The 21,050-nt window shown below is 46.9% G+C and overlaps 1 protein-coding gene across 6 annotated transcripts in view; it reads right to left on the reverse strand.

Moving 5' to 3' along the window:
• Nucleotides 1-6,101: 6,101 nt before the first annotated feature.
• Nucleotides 6,102-21,050, reverse strand: part of MAP3K4 (mitogen-activated protein kinase kinase kinase 4) — an 84,236-nt gene continuing 69,287 nt past the window's right edge. For 4 of the 6 annotated variants that reach the window (XM_074333786.2, XM_074333784.2, XM_074333785.2 and 1 more), the window contains 10 exons: nt 19,479-19,579; nt 18,725-18,805; nt 15,661-15,852; nt 14,564-14,634; nt 13,485-13,601; nt 12,436-12,595; nt 10,494-10,616; nt 9,772-9,878; nt 8,021-8,200; nt 6,102-6,642 (listed from right to left, as the gene is read on the reverse strand). In XM_074333786.2, coding sequence (XP_074189887.2) covers nt 6,622-6,642; nt 8,021-8,200; nt 9,772-9,878; nt 10,494-10,616; nt 12,436-12,595; nt 13,485-13,601; nt 14,564-14,634; nt 15,661-15,852; nt 18,725-18,805; nt 19,479-19,579 — 1,153 coding nt within the window. In that variant the 3' untranslated portion in view covers nt 6,102-6,621. Of the gene's footprint in view, nt 6,643-8,020; nt 8,201-9,771; nt 9,879-10,493; nt 10,617-12,435; nt 12,596-13,306; nt 13,398-13,484; nt 13,602-14,563; nt 14,635-15,660; nt 15,853-18,724; nt 18,806-19,478; nt 19,580-21,050 lie in introns of those variants that run through there. The other 2 variants (XR_016020028.1, XM_088795218.1) reach the window with 2 other exon arrangements.

Raw genomic sequence — 21,050 nt, forward strand, 5'->3', positions numbered from 1 at the left:
AGACGCCAAGGAGTGATGGAAGAACTCGAGAGAGGCTCTGCTTTGATACATGAGTCGTGTGTCACTGATTCAAATCTGCAGAAGTGAAAGGGGAACATCTTCTGGCTCAGTGTGGGCAGGGAGTACCGGTGAGGCCAGGGCCCGAGGTGCCCCTTGCTAGCGTTGCTGAGCGCAGGGTTGATGGCCATGCATTTGACACCCTGTGTAAAGCCACGTGCCGGTTTCAAAGGCAGCCTTCCCACAAAACACACAGGACAGATTCGTGGGCATAAGCCGGCAGTCACCTCAGGCACGAGTGGCTCCTGGAGCAGCACCGGTGTGCGTTCCTGTGTCGGCCGCGCCTGGGTGTGGGGCCCCCGTGTGGCCGGGCGCCTGAGTGGAGCAGTTGGAAGTTTTGGGCACGTTCTGAGCTGCACTTCCCCCTCACGGAACTCTGCAGCTGATTCACTGAAAGACCTTGGCCGAGCCATTTTACCTCTGGAGTCCCAGTGTCCCCGTCTGTAACATGGGGAGGAGAACGCCTACTTCAGGGGCTTCCAGTAAACGAGGCAGCACGTGTAAGCACACGTTAGGAATCTTAAGGCACTACACGAATAAGGAATGAAAGATTAAAAAGTTGCCTCCATGTTGCTACTTCCCAAAAATACTCAGAAATTGTACTAACGTGTCCAAAAACGTGTCCTTTTTCTGTCCTCTTCCCATTCAATATGGTGGCGATCTCTAATGACAACCCCCCACACACCCGCTCCCTGAAACGTAAAAGGGGTCTATAGACATTTAATAGTTTTGTTCAGCTCTGGACCAAACAGAAAACATAACAAGGAAACACCCACAGCCGCTCAGCTGTGCCTCAGGTCCAGGTTGGAGGAAGGCGGGTGAAACATTCTCTGGGAAAGAGCAAATCAGTGCCCTTTTTACAAATTGCCTGAGAAAACGAGAGAACATGGGATGCTGGGGGGGGATCCTGACATCTGTATCAGCTGTTTGGCCCTGCCATGAAGTAACGTCTTGCTGGGCGTGTGGACCTGCTTTTCCTTCTGTTGCCACAATGGCAGAGACGGCACGGTACCCCGGAAAGACCCCTCGTTCCTCCCGCATCCCTGAACCTCAGAGATTCCCTCAGTCCTAACATCGCATCTCAGAGCTCAGAGCAGCCCAGCTGACACCCAGGGGGGAGGAGACAAGCATAAAGTTTTACTGCGATTGGACAGCAATGTGGTGGCGTCCTAGATGTCCCCGCAGCTTGGGGACACGGAGTTTATTTAATGTGTTTCCTCCAGGAAACCAAGCCCACACAGTGACTTCCTTCATTAAGAAGCACCAAGCAGCTGAGGCACCGCCTGCAGCCTGTGCGTGTGGACTGACCCTGTGGCCGCCGCGTTGGTGTGGCCTCGGGGAGCCAGTGTGCTCAGGGACGTCACCTGTCCCTGCAAGTACGTGGTCGGGAGAACACAGCCTTTTCATGGGCTCATGTGCTAGTACTGGAATATCTCTCGACTGCTGTATTTGCCGAATGCATGCATGCCAAACCTTGTAAAAGCAGCTACAGGTATTTAAAATTTAAAAGTGTTTTTCTAATATGGTCATAAGTGGTAAAAGTCTATGATAATTAACTGTCCAGCCAAAATGTAGTTGTAGATGGACGGACAGAAAAGGGGGCCCCGGCCGCTTCTGCTTTCTCTCCCCCTGTGGAGGGGAACGGTGCTCTGGCTGGTCCCCAAGCAAAACAGACCAGCTTTGCAGAGGCGTTGGAACCAATCCGTAACCATGGACAACAGTGGGAAGAAAGGTATTGGGACATTCTCGGCGGTCCCTGTTCCATGCTCAAGCAAGAGGCCTAATCCAGCTTTCTGTGATGCACGGGTCGGACTTTTCCCACATTTGCTAAATGGAGAACACACACTGGGGGCAGCGGTGCCTGAGCCCGCAGGAGCGCCAGGGCCACGACCTGCCTCATGCTCCAAAGACCACGGAGGCAACATGGCCACAGCTGTGCCCGCCTGTCTGCAGAGGGCCGCACACCATCACATCCCCAGAGCCACCAGGAAGGGCACGCGCCAGTGTCTGTGCCAGGCGTCCAGCTACGTATCAGCGTTTCCCCTCCTTCAGCAACTGCACCTTGCAATGCCTCGGTGGACGCAGTTCTCACGTCCTGTTTACTGAACGAGCAGCGCTTACAGCACATTCACCGGCAACGTGTTGGCGGCCTCGTCCCCACAGCCATCTCAGTCCTGGCAGCGCAATGGGTACAGCCGCTGCACGCCGGGACCACTGAGGGGCTCAGCCCGTTCATACTCCTGGCTCTTGTTCTGATAAATACTCTTCCTCCACACGAAAGGGGTTCTGCTGCTGTGATGAGAGACCAGGACTGCGTCAGCTGAGAGAGTCTGGGGGCACGAGCTGCTTTCCCGTGTCCTCTGGGCCAGGACACACGTGTTCTTCCTCCCCTCCCCCATCAGGGGGCCTTGAACTGCTGCCTTTGTGAAATGGGAAGGTATGTCAGTGACTCTTCAGACAATGGCTTTGGTTGCACACACTGAACGCTGCAGCAGTCCCCTCCCCCGTGTTAAGACTCAGGACCACTCTGCCTCTGCCAAAGCATCAGTTAGGGACGGCGGGCCAGCTGCTGAACTTCCCTCTTTTCTGGACTCTTCCCATCTATATCAAAACACGGTGGCCGCCTGGATGGATTAGGAATTGGTGGCATCATAGTATGGTGATTTCCTAAAATACCTTCAGAGGTGTAACTGAAAAAACGTTTTAAAAGATTTCTTTTGCCAGATGAGTGAGGCTCTGACCTCCTTCATGAACATGCTGGGCAAGAGCGTAAGGCGAGCCGTCTCCCCACGTCGTCCCTCCGCCCTCCAACTGACCACACACAAGGCTGAGGGGCTGTCATCACCGAGTCCCCAGCCAGCACGGCACCGGGGCCACCAGCCATGAATGAGGGGACACCGGATCCCTCTAACACACGTCCCAGTGTCACACACTCCCGCAGCCTTGGGTTTGAGCACTTCCAGAGTTTTCCAACGAATTTAAATGAAAACCAAGCACTTCAGATGTTTTGAGGCTTCCTGTCCTATTACAACAGGGTCGCAAAGCACCAGACGTGCAGCTTGAGAGGAGGGCAGAGGGCAAGGCATGTGTTCCTGCTTCTCTTGGCCGGTGACACTCACTACTAGTCACAGCATTTGTCACCAACTGGTATCTGCTTACAATATTCAACTATCTGAAATTACCATTATTCTGTCAGAAACAGCAGAATACAAAAATTTCACCAGAATGGGGTATTCTGTGTCCTTCTGAGGGTGTCACCTATACGGGGGCAGGGATGGGATCCTGGGCCACCTCCAGCTGTACCTGTCACAGCGGACACTCAGTGAAGACTGACTGAAGGGGAAAGATTTAGAGGTTTTAGTCACCAATTTCCATTGTCTTCTTTTGGTTCCCTTTCCTAAAGTAAATATAACAACCTTTCTTAAGCAAAATTAAGCCAAAATAAAACCCAGTACTGTATGTAGAGCCAACACTGTGAAGTTTGAGTTCCCAAATGCCAGGCACGGACGGCATTCGTCCGCCCGCAGCCTCGTCCTGGACCAACATAAGGTTGTGAATTCATGAAGAGGCATCTGTTAAGCACCTACTTAGATTGTTCCACATCTAGAAATTATCTGCTAGGGCTGTGTTAAAAAAGCTTCCCACTGAGGAAGACGCATACAACTTTTGCCTTCAATGTATCTTTTCATACAAAGGCACAGTCTTGTTTCACATGCTGAGTGACTAGATATTTTTGAAATGTCTGGTACCTCTGTTCTGTTGAATTTTAAGGAAGTGAGTAGTGCAAATACAAAGCTAGGGCTACTGAATGATAATCCCTTTGGGTTTTGGAAATGAATTCAATTCCACAAAATGCACTTTCTCTTCTTACAGTCCATATGCTAGTTCTAGCCAGATCTGTGCCAAATATTCTAGGAAATTAAGAAAAGTCATCAGTGGGGTTTCAGAATCTGTGTTTGCAAATGAAGGAAGGAGGGGGTGGAGAACACGGAGAGTTGAGGGAATAGTCAGGGCTGAGACTTAACGTGCACACGAGGTACAGCCCAGATGCGCGGAGCCCGTGCCCTGCCGGACGGCAGCGCCCAGAGTGAGCCGAGTGCGCCCGAGGCCAAAGGGAGGGTGCACAGGCCCCTGTGGGCCGGGCGGCAGGGTGGCCGGGGCGCACGGGGCAGCTCCGCGTTCACTTCTTTGTTCTGTCCGCACTTGACGTTGGGGAAGGAGTTGCTCCCGGCAAACAGTGAATCCTCGTCTGACATGATACACCCAGAAATTAACTAAAACCAGATGTTAGATCTAAATGTAAGAGCTGAAACTAAAAACTCTTAGAAGAAAACACACGTGTAAATCTTTACGACCAGGGGTCTGGCAATAATTTCTTAGCTACAATACCAAGAGCACGTATAATAAGCACAAGTTGATCAACCAGACGTCAAAATTTTGAAATTTTGGGCTTCAAAAGACACCATTAAGAAAGTAAAGAGACAAGCAAGCCAAAAACCGGGAGAAAAAAATATTTGCAAGTCATATGCCCAGTAAAGGACTTGTACCCAGAATATACAAAATCCTCTTACAACTCGATAGTAAAACAAATAAGGCAACTAAAATATGGGCAAAAGATTCCAACAAACATCTCTCCGTAGAAGATAAATGAATGGCCCACCAGCACCAGAATCATGCCTGCCGTCAGGGCCATCAATGCAGCTCGAAACCACATCACAGTACCAGCTCCCAGGCACCAGAATAGCTCTCATCAAAGAGCAAGACAGTGTAAGCACTGGCCAGGGCGTGAGAAGCCAGGGCCCTTGCGTGTCACTCGAGGCGATGTAAGGTGGGACAGCCACTTTGCAAACGGTTTGGCGGTTTCTCAAAATGTTGACTGTGGACACAGCAGTTCTACTCCCAAGAGAAATGAAAACACACGTCCACGCAAAGACCTGTGTGGGAGTATTCAGAGCAGCATTTTCGTCATGCCCCAAAAGTCGAACTAGTAAATGATTAAATAAAACGCAGGGCACATCCATCCACTGGAAAAGTACTCAGCAATGAAAGGGAATGGAGTACTGATACTCGCTACAGCAGGGAGAAGCCTCAGACATATGACACCAAGTGAAGAAGCCGGACACAAAAGACCACATATTGTAAAATTCTATTGACATGAAATGTCCAGAACAGGTAGAACATGGTGACGACATAGCTTAGTGGGTGCCTAAGGCTGGGGTGGGGATGGGAAGTGACTGCAAATGCACGTGAGATTTTTTGGGGGGATAGGAGGGTAACGGAAACATTCCAAGACAGACTGTGGAGATGGTTGTACAACTATGTAACTAGACTAAAAATCACTGAATGATACACTTCAAACATTACATAAATTATACCTCAAAAGTTATTTTTAAAAACTGAAATTTAAAAAAAAAAAAAGCTATGTGTTTGTAGAAATCCTTCTGTGATGCCACCCATCTCTGGACATGAGTTTCTTGGCAAGAAGAAGGTGAATACAGAAGCTATCTGTCCAGCGTCAGCTGCTATGTGTAGGGAGTAAGTCAACAATCTTCTAAAGAGATTTCAAGAAACTTTAAGATCAATCTTTAAAAAAATTTAATAGCAAAAAGAAATTAAAGACCACCACCAATGACATATAATTGGGGCTATTTTAGGAAACTAACTGCTGACATATTTACATTCTGAAAAGCTGCTTTCTTGTCAAGAAATTATTCAGCAGTATTTACACTGACCTAGCACTTACACATCTTGGTGTAAAAATAAACAGCCCCCAGTGTGTGACAACGAGGCTTAAACTCTTACGTTATAAACGTACTGGTTAACAAGCAATCATTTCGAAGCCCTCTTCATGCCCAGTGGTGTTGCGTTTCTCTCTCCCTGTGGACAAAGAGCCCTGGACCCTGGAAGAAGCCCATACCCAGAGCCCGTCTTCACCCCCTGATGGAGCCCCTTCTGTGGAGGAACACAGAAGTGAAAATGACACGCCTGTGGATCAGATCGTCATGTTGGCTCTGAAACTGACAGCCATTAAAAGACAATGTAACTACACTTTCCTAAAATAAACCATTTATTGAAAAAAGAACCTTTTCTTAAATTTCATTAATCAGCCTTTTGCAAAACAAACCTGTGACTTGCCAACAACAACAAAAGGTAAGGTTTTTCACAGTCAGTGCGCTCGACAAACAGGAGATCACAAGGCCCAGGACGCCTGATAACACTACAACTGCTTTTGAACCAGGAAGGTCAAAAGTCCTACACCGATGCCACGGTTCTCCGTCACGTGAGACACGGATGACAGAGGCGATGGTCCGTGTACAGTAGTAATGGCACTTAACATGCAGCTTCTTTACCTCGTGGAGACTGTCGCTCAGAAGGGCCCTGTGCCAGGTCAAACCACCAGGAGCAGCAGGAACAGTGACGCGGGTCACCTGTGCAGTCTTCAGTCTTAGAGGGTCACAAAGGCTTATACTGCGTCTCAGCAGTCAGTCTTCATGTAAATATTACATACAGTAGTGATTAAGGGAACTTCCGAGCACACGCCTACGAGGCACGGGCCGCCCAGCTTCATTCTTCATCTGTGCAGACCTGCGGGCGGGAGGAGAGCGCTGAGGCCGGCTCACACACAGGACACAGGTGACCCACCACCGACGCCTCGGGATGTCCCCAGCGCTGTCTGGCACAGCGGGAAGGCTTGGTTGGTGCGATGGGATGTCAGTGCTGACTTACTGCTCTGTGAACTGACTACTGAAAGCACTCTGAAGTCTGCATTTACACAATAGCAAGTCAATATAAATTGTTCACAGACTTTACAATGAAGAAATACATTTTTATTTAGCAGCAGATCCAGCTGCTGGGGCCTTAGTTTCAGTCCCCCAGGAGCAATGTCACCCCACTCTGCTGTGCCTCCCTGTCCTTATTCAGGAGCCGCTGCAGGGCCTTCCCCACAGGTGTTCTGCAGGTTCCGCCCTCATTCCAGTTCTCGCGATATCCTCCTGGTAACATGTTTGTCTCCCAAATCTTTATCACCCAGATTCTCTCCCAAGTGCCAGCCCAAATATCCAAATGCCCATCTGAAATCCCCAACCACGTGTTCCAAACACACCTCAAACTTAATCTACCAAAGAGGTAACCACCATCTCCGACCCAACCCTCAGCCAGCTGCCTCTTCACCTATCTCACTGAATGGAATTCCTGTAACTCGATGACCAAGCCAGGAGTCTGGGAGCCAAGCGAGACTTCTCCCCTTCACTCACCTTTCATGTCCAATCATTCCTCAGTCATGGCCACTTCAAGCCCTAAATGTCTCCGAGGAGTCACCCCTGACCTCCACCCCCAACCCAAGCTGTCCCAGCAGCTTCCTAACCAGCTCCTGCCTCCAGAGTGATCAACCTAAAACACGATTTCACCTGTAACGCTCACAGCATAACTGAAGCTCCTCCGTGTGCTTCCTGCCCGCTGCCGTCTGCGCTTTCACACCCTGTGCTCCATCACATCTGCCTACACACACTGCCTTGGCTGTTTTACACTCGTAGTCAGGAGCCTTTCCATGCCCTTCACTTCTGTCTGCCCTGCCCCCTCCGCCTTCCTGACCTGGCCGACCCCTCCCACACAGTGAGTCTACAACACGGCCTCCACCCCACCACCACAGCTTTAACACGATGCTTGCTCACTGCGGACCCTGTACCCACAGGAAAAGCTATGTCTTTCATCCAGTCCCATTTAAAATTCCATGTAACAGCCCCAAGGGCACCTCAAACACATCACCAAAAGGGATCAAGCAAGACAACCTCCAAGAACAGTTTCCGAAAAAAAATCAGATACTAAACTGCCAGGCCTAACACATTTCGTCCCTTACATTTCAGATATCGATACAGATATTTCCTATTTAAATTCCTGAATGTCCTGGAGAGCCAGACGCAAACAGATCCCACACATGGAAAAGACCGCCCCGCAGTCTGCAAACCTTGACGAAGGAATGGTCGAGCAGCTGGCTGGCGGACCACCTCATCCTGGGCTCGCTCTCCAGGCAGTGACACAGGAAGTCCTTCCCTTCCGGGCTCAACCTTTCCGGGATCGGCGGTTTATGCCCCATTCCCACTTTATACATAATCTGAAAGTTGTGTTCATATTCATGCCACGGCCTCTGAAGAGAGAGAAAAAAGCAGGTTTTAATCCTACATGGTCGTAAAAAAACATGCAACTTCCCAATCTCTTTTTAGGCATTCCAATATTCATACATAACAGGCAAACTTTTCCCTAAAGGGTCAAACAGTAAATATTTTAGGCTTGTGGGCCATATAGTCTCTGCCACAACTATTCCATTCTCCCATGATAGTGTGAAAGCAGCCTAGACAATATGTAAATGAATGGGTGTGACCAACAGCCAATAAAACTTTATTTACATGGCCAGGTGGTGGCTGCCATATCTACTTACCCCATTTGGAAGTTCTGTTAGTCCCCATTATCCAGACACTACATCATGCAAATTAAAAATGCAATATACAAAATGGTATGACAGTGTCAATAAAACAAAATTCAACAGTTATAAGGATGTGTAATATGATACCTTACTGAATAGCAAGCATCAAATTTTACTACTATAAAACTTAGATTATTTTATTCTCACAGGGAAAATGAGATTCATGGGAGAAAGAATTAAGTTTGCATGGCATTCTAATTTGTGTACCATTGCTTAGTTATTACAGTATATTTTCTTCAACATGAGAACTTGTTCTTTCTCTGACGCATAGATTGACTGAAATAACAGATATCATGGCCATCTTTCTACGTTACTGCTAATAGAAGGAATAGTAGCTAATATTTTTTGAGCCCCTATGTGTGTGTGGTCTTTTTCACAGCTGCAAGGAATAGCTGTATATTAATTTCCTACTAATAACAACTTAAGAGGTTTTGAACTTTTTTGCTTTATAAATGATGCTACACACACACACACACACACGCACACATTTGCGTAACTGTTAATTAGTTGTACCTTCATTAGAAGATCAATTTGGGGGGTTTTCAGATACACTATCACACAGACCAGTTTCATGGCCCTAAAGTCCTGGTGCTCTGCCCACCCGTCCTTCCCTTCCTCTCCTGCAGCCCCTGGCAATTCACTGCCTTGCAAGTTTTCTCAACTCCGGAATGTCATGTAATTAAAATCAAGCAGCATGTGGCCTTTTCAGGTTGGCTTCTTTCACTCAGCAGTGTGCTTTGAGGGTTCCTCTACATCGGTCCATGGCTCGAGAGCGCATTTCTTCTTATTGCTGCACAATGTTCCTCGGTGACTTCTAAGTTTGGGCAATTATGAAAGAAGCTGACAGAGGCATTCATTCATGTGCCAGTTCTTGTGTGGACATAACTTTCAACTTCATCTTTCTTTTTGTAGCTGCTTGCTTCTCCATGTTTTAACACGTTGTGTACGGCGGGGTTTAAATCCCTCGTGAAGATTCTCGTGATCCGTATGCAACGTGTTAATTCAAGCTTTATGTCTTTATTCACTTATAAGAGTTGTCTTATAAATATTGGGTTCCTAGTTGTCACATGTCTTAACCTTACTGTATCTTTAACAGGTCACATTTTTCATCTCTGGCCATGTTCTCTATTTAGCAGAAAATGTGCACAGTATTTACGATAATAAAGCCACAATTACTGCCCTGGTAACAGAAGACGCCCTGCTGAAATTCCTCCTCCAGGTGTGGCTCTGCTCACCTTGCCAGTCACCATCTCTATGACAACACAGCCCAGACTCCAGATGTCGGCCGCACGCCCGTGGCCTTCTCCTTTCGCACGAGTGATGACTTCGGGAGCCATGTATGCTTTAAAAGTCGCAGATACGGAGACAGGGATGGGTTATCACACAGCACCATATCACAGAGCCCAGCAATAATATAATATCCTACATAGAAGAAACAACTAGTACGTTGAGGGGAGAAACTGTCTCCAAATTACATACTAATTTCCTACAGTATAGGAAATACTGTAACTTGAAAATAGATATTTCAAATCAATTTCTTGAATGGACATTTTAGGGGCCGAGTTATCTTCTGAAAGACAATTTTTGAATGTGCAAATCTTTAAATAAAGTGTATTCATAATGAAAATAAACAATTTAACCTGCAAAGGAGGATGACACTAAACAATCAACAAGTAACTACTGCTCATGTTGCTTCGACTAGAATGATTGTAACATACCCAGTGTGAACACAAAGAGAGTTTTTCTGGGAAGAAAAACAAAAGGCCTTTCCTCCCTCCCTTAACTTTAAGGGAGATTTCATCTCTCAACCTGACGAGCGCTTTCAGGCGGAAGCCTAGGGTTTGCGCACGTGGTCCTTCGGTGGTGAGCTCAAAGCCGACAGGAGAGCTGAGGGAAGGTGCAGTCACCACGCACGCGGCAAGGAGTCAGCGCAAAGGCCAGTCACGCCAGTCCCTACCTGCTGTCCCCAAGGTGCTATTCACTTCACCGGGCATGGTCTGTGCATTGTTTTTCAGCTTTACAGAGCATCCGAAATCTCCCAGTTTGATTAGGCCAGATGAGGTAAGGAAGATATTGGCACCTGACAAGAAAGAAGCAGTTGTTAGTCTCTGAAACACAATGTGGGCACATTCAAGTTTACACAGCAACATAAACTCCAAAGTAAATAATACAAAGATTTATGAAACTTTATTAACCAAGTTATCATAGAAAGATTTTAAGCTTTATTCAAACGTAATATAAAGCAAGAAAAAATTTAACATCAGTGCAGACAGCTTTGACTAATCATTTCTGAACTCAAATACACACATAAATTCTAACATTAAAACCCACGGAAATACTTAAAGAAATTCCTCTCAAAACAAATGCTGTGGTGGCAGTCCCTGAAAAATCAGAGTTACAGACAATTACAGCTCCTATGACAGGCAGCGACACAGTGCTGAGAACTGACACACACACCACTGTTCAGGGGCTCTGAAGCCCCCAGTGCACTGATTTAGACTGTGACTGAAAAAAGGTTCTGTCACTGTCTCACACGTGGACAAGAACGTCCATGCCTGACTTGGACTCTGCTGGCACCTGGGACGGCCGTTCATCGCTCAGGGCCGCTCTGCCTTTTGCCACCAGATGTCGGCACTCCAGCCGGCCCCCACTCTGGCATCACGTGCCCTAGGACACCTCCTTCGGAAAGCACTGAGGAGCCAATGGAGTTAAAGTGGCCCCGGGATGAGCTGACGTCTGAGGAGTCCTCACGGCTGCCATGCCCCCAGTGTCGGAGGTCCCCTGAGGGCCACCCAGTGCTAACATCACCGTCTGGAGCTGGTCCTCCTGGGCACACTCTCAGCCATGCTGACTGACGAAGAACAGCACAAGGACACAAGATATGGACTTGATTCAAGGACTCTGCGGGAGTCTCTCTATGGCCACAGCCAATGACACGAAGGTACCATCTCAGGACAGTGGACAGACACTGAGTATGGCAACTGGACAGGGGCCATGCTGTGACCTGGCAAAAAGCCAGTTAAGCAAACAGCCAGACTGTTCCCAGACACAGAGCAAGGTGGGGACGGGCGGGCAGGGGACACAGGGAGAGGCACCAGGAGAGCACAGACTGGCCTCACCCCCAAACCACCGCAGGTTGTGGTGCAACCCAGGCCCCCACACATACACACACACTGGGTCTAGTGCCTGGCTGGAAGTCAGGCCAATTCTGAGGCGAACGTGTCCAGGCTGGCCTAGACCACGTAACAGAATGGAATCCTTTAGTCCATTAGACAATGAGACAAAAATCATTTGTTGCTTTAATTATCCCCACAACTCCCAACACAACGGTCAGGGCCACGGCGTGGTTAAGACAAATGCAAAAGGGGCAGCTCTGGGCAGAAGCATGGCTTCCCCTCACGCCAGAGGGAAAGCACTTGAAATCAATCAGCATGAACAAATCAATCTTATGCAGAGCCCTACGCTGGAAGAGTCGGTGCAAATAGGCCCTCCCGTGCCCCTGTCCCCCAGCAGCGCTGTGCATCCTGCTTCGCTGTCACTGCCATATTCACAAAGTTCCTGTATAAAAGCTCAACGCTGCCGACACGGAGAAAAGGAAGCATGCTCTGGTCACGAATGTCCAGTAAACACACAAGGTCAGCCAATCAGCCTTAAATAGCACATCCATTTCTGGGACACAGACTTCACGACAAACGGAAAGACAGGGCAGATGCAGCTACTCAAAAGTGGAGATGTGTGCTCCTTAGTTTCTCAGCACTGGCTTCTCTGTGGAAGGATATTTAAAGCTGTTTTTCCGCAGAGGAAGGGTGCGTGGGGCAGGGACGAGCGTCCTGGGAGCACCGACTACGTGCTGGGGCCCAGACGCCTGTGTGGCCACGGCGGCCGGGGCAGTGGGTTACCTTTAATGTCCCGGTGGACTATGCCGTGCTCATGGAGGACATTGATAGCCACGGTGATCTGCTTAGAGTACAGCCGGATGACGTGCTCCTGCAGCCCCAGCCGGGACACCTCTTCCAACGTGCCCTCGTCACAGTACTCCATGAAGATGTACATTTCTTCCTGCGGGAGGAACACAGGCAGCCGCGTGTTTACACGGACACCAGGCGAAGAATCTGGAAAACTCCCCAGGCCGTGCCCCAGAGGAACCTGCTTTCTAAGGGCACGCTACGCTTGTCATCCTGAGTACTGAACTTGGCTTAGAGCAGTCGCCTCGGGCTGCGCTACAGCAGCGTCTGCCTGCCTCCGCTGTCTGGGACTGTACAGCCACTCGCGAGAAGGACATCGCCTCCAAATCACAGATGATCAATGTCTGCAATGGTCCAAAACAAGTCAGCCGTACGGTCCCAGACAGGGCCAACAGGGCTGGCTGGCCCTGTGAATATATTATTAAGTACTGAAACACATCCTCTTCAAATGTGAATGTATGTGTAAAAACACTAAAAACCACCAATATCCAACTTCCCCTGGAAGCTCATACTCCGCCAAGACGCTCCCAGTTAATCCTCTCCCTCAAAGCGTTTATTTCTAAACACCAGAGGAGGATGAGTTGGAGGTTTCCATTTCCTCTCACTTCACAGTGGTTTCTTAAATGCGTATCAAAGAAAAAGCCACGTGACCTAACAGTGTACTCGACAGTGGTTCAGTCAAAAACGGAAGGAAAGAAGGAGCGAGAAGCTGTGTAAGGGGCGTTTCAGAAGAGCCTTTTCCGCTTGGCAGGATGGGTTTCAGTGCTTTCTAATGCCGGGTTAATGACTACAGTCTACAACTTACATTTCAGGAAGAACTCCTCTAGTTTCAGAGAGAAGGCAGAAATGGTGTAACTCATGGAGATTTCCTGATAATTAGGCAAAGTTACTGTGCTCTGAAATGAGAAGACCTGTGATGTAGAACAGGACTCCATCTGCCCTCACTGCTCCTCACACAAACAGTGTGACCAAAGGTGGCTTACTCTGTGAAGCTCCACACCAAAATACCGAACCAGATTGGGGTGCTTGATGCCTTCAAAGATTTTCAGCTCGTCTGCAGTTTCCTTGATGGTTTTATGGTCGTTGGGTTGAAATCGAATCTGTAAAAGGCAAACGGCTGATTACCGTCGTACTGTCACAACCTGGAAACAGGGCCACCTTAGTGCAAGGGCCGTGAAGCTGACGCGTGACATCTGCACCATCCAGACCCAGGACTATCTATGCTCAGTGTGTCTGTGACTTTACTTCCACACTCTCTCCCCTTCCTTGTTCCAAGTGAATGAATATGTGGTAAGCTAACAGCTAACGGGATCGTTTTCGTAACTGCAAACTGAATGAAGAACATTCCACACTCAGTAAACAACCACAGGTGTTCAGGTTCTGGGCAAGATAAAAAGAGGAGCTAGGATTCTGCCCTTGGAGGTTACAACCCAGCTTGGACGAGGTGACAAAAGCCATGGTAAGGGCCACGCAGGGAAGAAGAGAAATAAATGCATGGTGTGCAGGAGCGGGGCGACCAGCAGTCCGGACGCCACGGGCCCAGGGCGCCCCAAGCCGCTCGGCTGCAGCAGCTCCAGCCCCTTTCTTCCTGCACGGCCCCCCTCCACTCCTAGTCACGAGGTCCCCCATCGCTGACAAGGACCCTGCCTCAGATTCTCCGCTCTCCCATTCCACCTCCAGCTGTGACAATGCTGCCTGTTTCTGAAGGTCATCACAAATGTTATCTTCTCCCCTGTAAGAGCCACTGTTATCGCCATCCTCCAAGCTGTCACCAAGCTGCTCCTCTGGGTGGCACTTACCATACTTGTGTGGTGCCGGAATTATCTGTGTTCCCAGTCTGACCCGCACTGGATGGTAAAACTCGTTTATCTCATGTTCCCTCAGTGTGTCTGCCTGGCGGGTCCCAGCAGCATAAATGCTAAAAAGCAGCTTCTGGCTAGACTCACTCTGGAAAAGCCGCAGCTGGCTCTACGCACTAAGAGTCTGGCAAATACAAGTTTCTTCACCAAACCGCTGTCCCCCCGAGGCTTAACTATGAGGCCTCGAGAGCCAGGCCACTCACCTCCTTCATAGCCATCAGCTCCCCGGTGTCCACACTGATACAGGTGTAGACCTTCCCATACTGCCCTTCTCCTGGGGACAGGAACAAACACACAGCTGTCACAAGCCAGGCCGTGCTCACTCCTGGAGCTACATTATAGGTGCAGAATTGTGCTTACTGAAGCCTACTATTGCAAGACCCCAAATGTTTCTGAAGGGTCCTTAATAACTGAGTCTCAGGCAATCTGTCCGCTGTCTTATCTGTAAATAGAGCACAACTGACTGGTAAATCCCAGAAGAGGCATGAAGGTGAGCACTCGGCACCCTGGTGCAGACTTGAGCCCCTACGGCTCTGAGCCAGGAGGGCAGCGGCCAGGGGTGGGCAGAGGGAGTGGCCAGGAGTCAGCGTGGCCATTGTCTGGCTGCCCCTCCCTGCTGCGGGTCCAGGAGTGCGTGGGAGTGGATAGTCTAACATACCTTTACGAGTATTAAACTAAGGGGATATGGGGCTGAACATGACGGATAACAACAACTGCTACAATTAAAAAGTACTGGACTGTTTTCAGTGTTTTCTGCCCTTACGGAAAGTCCAGGTTTCCTGAGGCTCAGAGTCCTATGTTACAACTGTGTCTGTCTCTTCAGACCTAAATGCTCAACAGATAAATGCATTTAAATGGGAGGAGGATCTGAAATGTAACCAGCTTCCTTCTCTTTCACCTGGAAAGTAGTTAATCAGGCAAAGTTTTAGAAAAGATTGTCCTGTATTTATTTGTATCCAGTTTCTCTTCAATAATGTTTTCGTGGAAATAAGAAAAAGAATACAGACTACAACAAATGGGTACAATTTAGGTATTCGCCACTAGCAACTTCTGGAGTTATCAAGCAAAATTATTTAACTTAGTGAACCATTTACAAATCTCCTTCTAAAATCTTATTTGGTATTGCTCTTAGTATGTATTTTACAAGTGAAACCAATACAAACTCCTCCACAAAAGACACAATGTACATTTGCCGCATCTAAAAGAGCAAAGGACCAACTACATAAGTTTCCACCTAAAGAAGCAGAACTGTTGCTTTTTCTCCCAGAGACATCCCTGTCATGCTCTTTAACTTCCTCACCAATTTTGTTTCCTCTTTGCCACTTGAAGGTCACTTTCCTCAAGCCGACGTGCATAACGTTATCGTAGGACTTAGGGGTGTCACAAACTTGACCGATGATATTCCTTCTTCTCATCTCCCGAGACCTCTTTTCTTCAAACAGTCGTACTGACTTCTGGATAGCTTCTATGGGTCCTTGTTTAGACGCGGTATCTGCAGGGAGAATTGCAAACTCAGTCGTCCCAAACACTATTATCAAGTCAATTTCCAGCAGATAATAAGAAAAACAGAGTGATCTACATGTGCACTCCACCCAGCAAAGCTTACGCTCTATCAGATACACAGCAGGTGAGTTACATACAGTCCGTCACAATCTAACAGCTCCAAAGTATACTACCCACTACACATGTATCGACACACACAGAAAATATAAGCTAGTCAAACAAAATCCAGGATTTCCTCCCCCAAGACTGTTGGTAGACAACTGCAGTAACCACCCACCTGCCTCAGTTTCTGCTCTCTCCAATCCAGTCTCGTTGGCCAGAATTATCTTACTACAACGTAAAATCTGATCATGTTACCTTCCTACATAAATCTATTTTACGGTTCATCACAACCTGTTTATCGAAAATGCAAAGCCCTTCATATGGGACTCAAGGTCCTGCATAGTTTGGACCCAGTTTATCTTTTCTAGTTCACTTTTTTAAAGCCATCCCCCTTTTCCTCTCCTGCCATCGGCTCTGGACCAGCCACACTAAAAAGATTCCTCTGGAACACACCAAACTGCGTCTCCCTTCCATGCCTTCATTCCCGCTTTTCTGCCTGCCTCAAATGTCGCCTGCCCACCACTGTGCCTGGTGAGTGAATCTTACTTATCACAGCTCAGCAGATACACTACACCTCTTCTAGGAAACCCTCTCTGATGAGAAGGGTTACATTAACTTTTCCCTTCTTCGTGAAGAGTACAAAGGGCTCTGGAATCAGAATGCCTCAAATCAAATCCTGGCCTCCCCAAGTTCTCATGTTTGACAATGGCCAAGTTAACTGCTTGTTTATCTGTCAAATTCCTAATGTGTGAAATACCTAATTCACAGAGGTATTGTAACGATTTAATGAAACCGTGTATATAAAGCATGTGGTCCAGCACCCGGAATACAGGAATACGCACTCAATTTTAGCTGTCATTATTATTCTTTATTTTCCCATCAGGCTCTATTATCTCTGTTTCTAACTTATTTTATCATGATTTACATAAAAAAAATCTATTACACACACAGAATCTAGAACAAGATTCATGAAAATTATTCTTACTGCATGTGATTCGGACTGCGCCCTGTTTCTGTTTTGTTTTAATGCTGATCTGACATCCCACTCGCGGGTCACAACCCGTAACCTGAAAAGCACTGCTTTCCCTGCATCCCTGTCGCAGCACGTCTCACGCTGCATCCTGACTAGCTCTCTGAGCCTGAACTCCTGGCAGACGGAGATCACCAAGGGCTGGGACGACTGTCAGGATATCTGAGATGAGCAATTCCCAGTATTTATAATGTTCCAGTCAGAGTTTCATACAATCCTTTCTTTAAAACATGGGTCCTGTTTCCTTTACCTCAAAATGACACATCAACTGCATTCTGCATTGAACAAGATTTCACAACTGTGAGGCCAGGGACTCCACTGTCAGATATTTCTGGGAAAGGCTTATTTTTTTGGTCCAGCCAAAATGTCTCACGATTTCTGAGTCTTGAGTATGTCAATGTGAACTGGAACTCTCCCAAGAGCTCCTGAGTTTACTTGACCACAAAGTATTTGTTTCAAAAATCATTGCAAATATCTGGTATCCACGGGAACTACTGGCTACGTGAGAGCCACTGGAGAGACCCTCTGCCCTGTCACCCAGGCTCAAGCCCCCAAACCCTCTACAAGCACCTCGCCTGCCCCAGGCCTGTGTAATGCTGCATCACAGTGCTTTGCTGCCTCCATTCCTTCTTGAAAATCCCACCTTAGTCCAATATCTATTTCACGCTGCATTACTGCAGTGCCATTCTCACCGATCTCCCTATTTCCTCCCCAATTTGGGCTAGCAGGTTGATCTACCTCAGTGTCTTCCTTACCCCACCTTCCCACCCCCACAACACACCAGCTGCACAAGGCTTTGGGGGCTGGCCGCCGTCTCTGGGAAAGGTGTTCATCACTTAGCTCATTCACGATCGGACCCCCCCCACCCTTTCAATTCCATCTCCATTTACATCCACACTATCCAGTCCACTCTAGCTGGTCTATTCTTTAATCACTGGGCCTCCAGATGTGTTTCTCATTCTGAATTTTCCCTCATGGCTTGATGCAGACCTATCATTCCTTCAAGGGCCAGCTCAAGCCTCCAGAAAATCCCTCTGGACTGCTCTGGCCACGGTAGCCAACTATGTTTCTGATCAGTCACACGTGTTTCCAAGGGGAGCTGAGGTGGGAAGAGCGCTGGACTTGGAGACAAAAGTAGTGTGTTCTAGTCCCAGCTCTGTCATTGTCCATTGCGGCCAAATTACTTCGCCTCTTGAGAAATTGTTATCATTTGTGAAAAGAGGACACGATCTATTCCACCTACTGCTCAGGACAGTTGTGACACAGAGCACATGAAAGCACGTTGTAGATGAAGTGCTAGGCCAGTAATTTTCCTGCTATTTACTCTTTTGGTAAATACTGATTGATCACCTACTTTCTAAGAGAAATGCTTTCTCTCAACTTCTTAGCCTAAGGAATGAACACTTACTCATTTTACAAATATGTATTATGTTCCTACCACATACAAACACTTATGCTAAGGACCCACCAAGCTGATAGAAAAAATTCACCATCTCACTGCTTAAAGAATACAAAATGAATAAAACACATTCCAGGTCCAGAGGAGCTTGGAACTTATTACAAGAGACAGGAAACGTGTGCAAACATAGCACATGTAGACAGTGATGTCAGATGTATAAGAGATCACAAAATGAATGTAGAAGGTCTCATAATTCAGACGCGAAAGCGTATTTTCTCTGAAACTGCTCACTTTATGCTTACACATTTAAGTCAACATTTTTTCTCTCACCCTTAGTCTGGCTAATAAGCGTCCGAAGCTCCCAGCTTCTCCGAGTTGAGCCACTGGAATCCCCTTTTGGATATGCTGGTTCTGCAGAAAGTATTTTTTTAATACAAATTAAGACTTATAAAACAAATGTGCTGATTTTACCGACAGCAGGACTGAAATGGTGAATGACCATTAGCCTGTCCTTTCTGGGGACTAATTACAGTTTGAGCTGAGTGTGAGAAGCTGTCTCTACAATCAATTCTAGAAAATCACACCAAACTAAGAATCTGTTACTGGGGTTACAGGACCTTAACTACTAAGCTTTCCACAAGCAACAGACAATACAACACTGAGCAGACACTGGGTTCTTTGGGGCCCACTCAAGACATCCCGCCCAAGAGACCAGCAGTGCTTCAGCCGGGCGGCCGCAGGGTTTCCAGGCCGAGCTCCTACATCTGTATTATAATAAAGCATCACCATATCAGCAACAAACACAGTGTCACTTTTGTATTTTTAAAGTGAGTAAGAGTGGCTGGCAACTAAAATATCAGGAATAATGATGCTTTAAAAGCAACAAAAGGAGACCTAGAAAATGTGAATACAGCTAAAAAGGCACCTACATTAAAGTCAATGTGTTCAGCACTACAACTTCTCATAAAGCTGTCACTTCTTACTCTTCCTTCCTTTTAAAAGGCATTAACAACAGACTAATGGTGGTGGAGACAAACCAGAAGACTGGCTGACGATACATACAGCCGACACCTTAAACACTTACCGTCTCGCTCCTCGGTGGGGCTTGAGTGACGACTCAGGGACCTAAACTGCAATTCAGCTGCTATGGAAGCCAACCGATCATTTTCAGGGACACTGGAACCCCTGTTTTAATATTTTTAAAAAGTGAGCTATCAATTCAATGCAATTCAAAATGAAAGATCTGTGAGACTTTTCTAGAGCAGTGATTCTCAACTGGGGCGATGTGGGCCCCTGGGAATAGCGGACCTCTAGTGGGTAGAGAACAAAGCAAGGGAGAGCCCCAAACAGAGAATTATTCACCCCAAATGAACAGTGTTGCTACTGGGAAATCCTCCTCTGGAGTTTAGAAGGAGAGTTCTATTTTTTCCCTTCACAGGCAACACATGAAAACCTAACTGCATAATACACTACTTTATGTTAAAAATAACAACAAAAATAAAAACAAAACAGTACTTAATGAAATGTTACTGATGTATAGAAAGCTCCATAACTGAAGTCCCAAATGGATAAAAAGTATTAGCCAAATCTGGTTAATATTTAAAATTAACATCAAATTATATTTATGTAGTTAAAGCTATTTAAATTACTAAAATCATGTGAGTCAAAGATTTCAAATTTCTTAATAAGGAAACGGAAGGGAATAGCTAATGGTTTCTGGAGCAACAGCCAAGCCAAAGTGCAGAAGGGCAGGAAGCTTAACATATAAAGAACAGTCACGCTTTTCCAGAATAAAGCTAAAAGTTAATTGTTCAGCAATCCAGAATGAATCCATAGAGTAAGAGCCAGAATTAAGTAAGGGAGGTGTTAAAATTATAATACAAATCATCCAAAATAAATATGGTATTAGTTTATTAACAAGTTTAGTGTGTAATTTTTAAATAACATAATGAAGTATGGTAGCATTTATGCTCTTTTTTACTATACACTGAACAGGTTTATGGCAACATGGTCTAATGAACAGACGTTCACAAACTATGAAGCATGCAGTGTTTTTATTTTCCTCAACTCTCAAGTACTTGCTAAGTCTGAATAGGGGACATCCTCTAATGCCATGGGGTTCATCAAAAAGTCTTGGCACCATTTCCTGGAAAAATCACTGATGCTGACGTGAAGAAACACATTCCACTCCTACGTCATGCCAAAGACTGGGGGACTATGGAGAAGTCACTTGACACCTCTATTTTCTGGATTTCCCAGAGACAAAAGTAGTCAATTCCACGTCCTCAGAGATTTCTGCCAGGGTAAAAGGCAAGGAAATATACTTACACGAAGTGGGATGCTGCTGGTAAATATGTAACAACTAATTGCAGGGTCAGGGGGAGGGGTTGTAGAGTTTGACGATTTCCGTGGTGTAACAACTAGCTTGCAAAATTCCTGAAAACTGAACCACCAGCTCTTGCAAACCATTAAGAGCCGCTGCAGCAGCAGAACAGTGCAAACGAGCTTTATAAAAAGGCTAAGGTAACTGAAGCCCAGACTACTTCCTAAGTCAAACCAAATCAAATCGGAGTATTTGCTAGATGCTGTGGGGCAAAGTAAATTCCACTGTGGTCGATGCATCTCTAAGGCAGGCAAGGGCTGCACCTGAGAGGCT

The sequence above is a fragment of the Rhinolophus sinicus genome, chromosome 2 (assembly GCF_057876585.1).
Source record: "Rhinolophus sinicus isolate RSI-liver-muscle chromosome 2, RSI-T2T, whole genome shotgun sequence".
Lineage (NCBI taxonomy): Eukaryota > Metazoa > Chordata > Mammalia > Chiroptera > Rhinolophidae > Rhinolophus > Rhinolophus sinicus.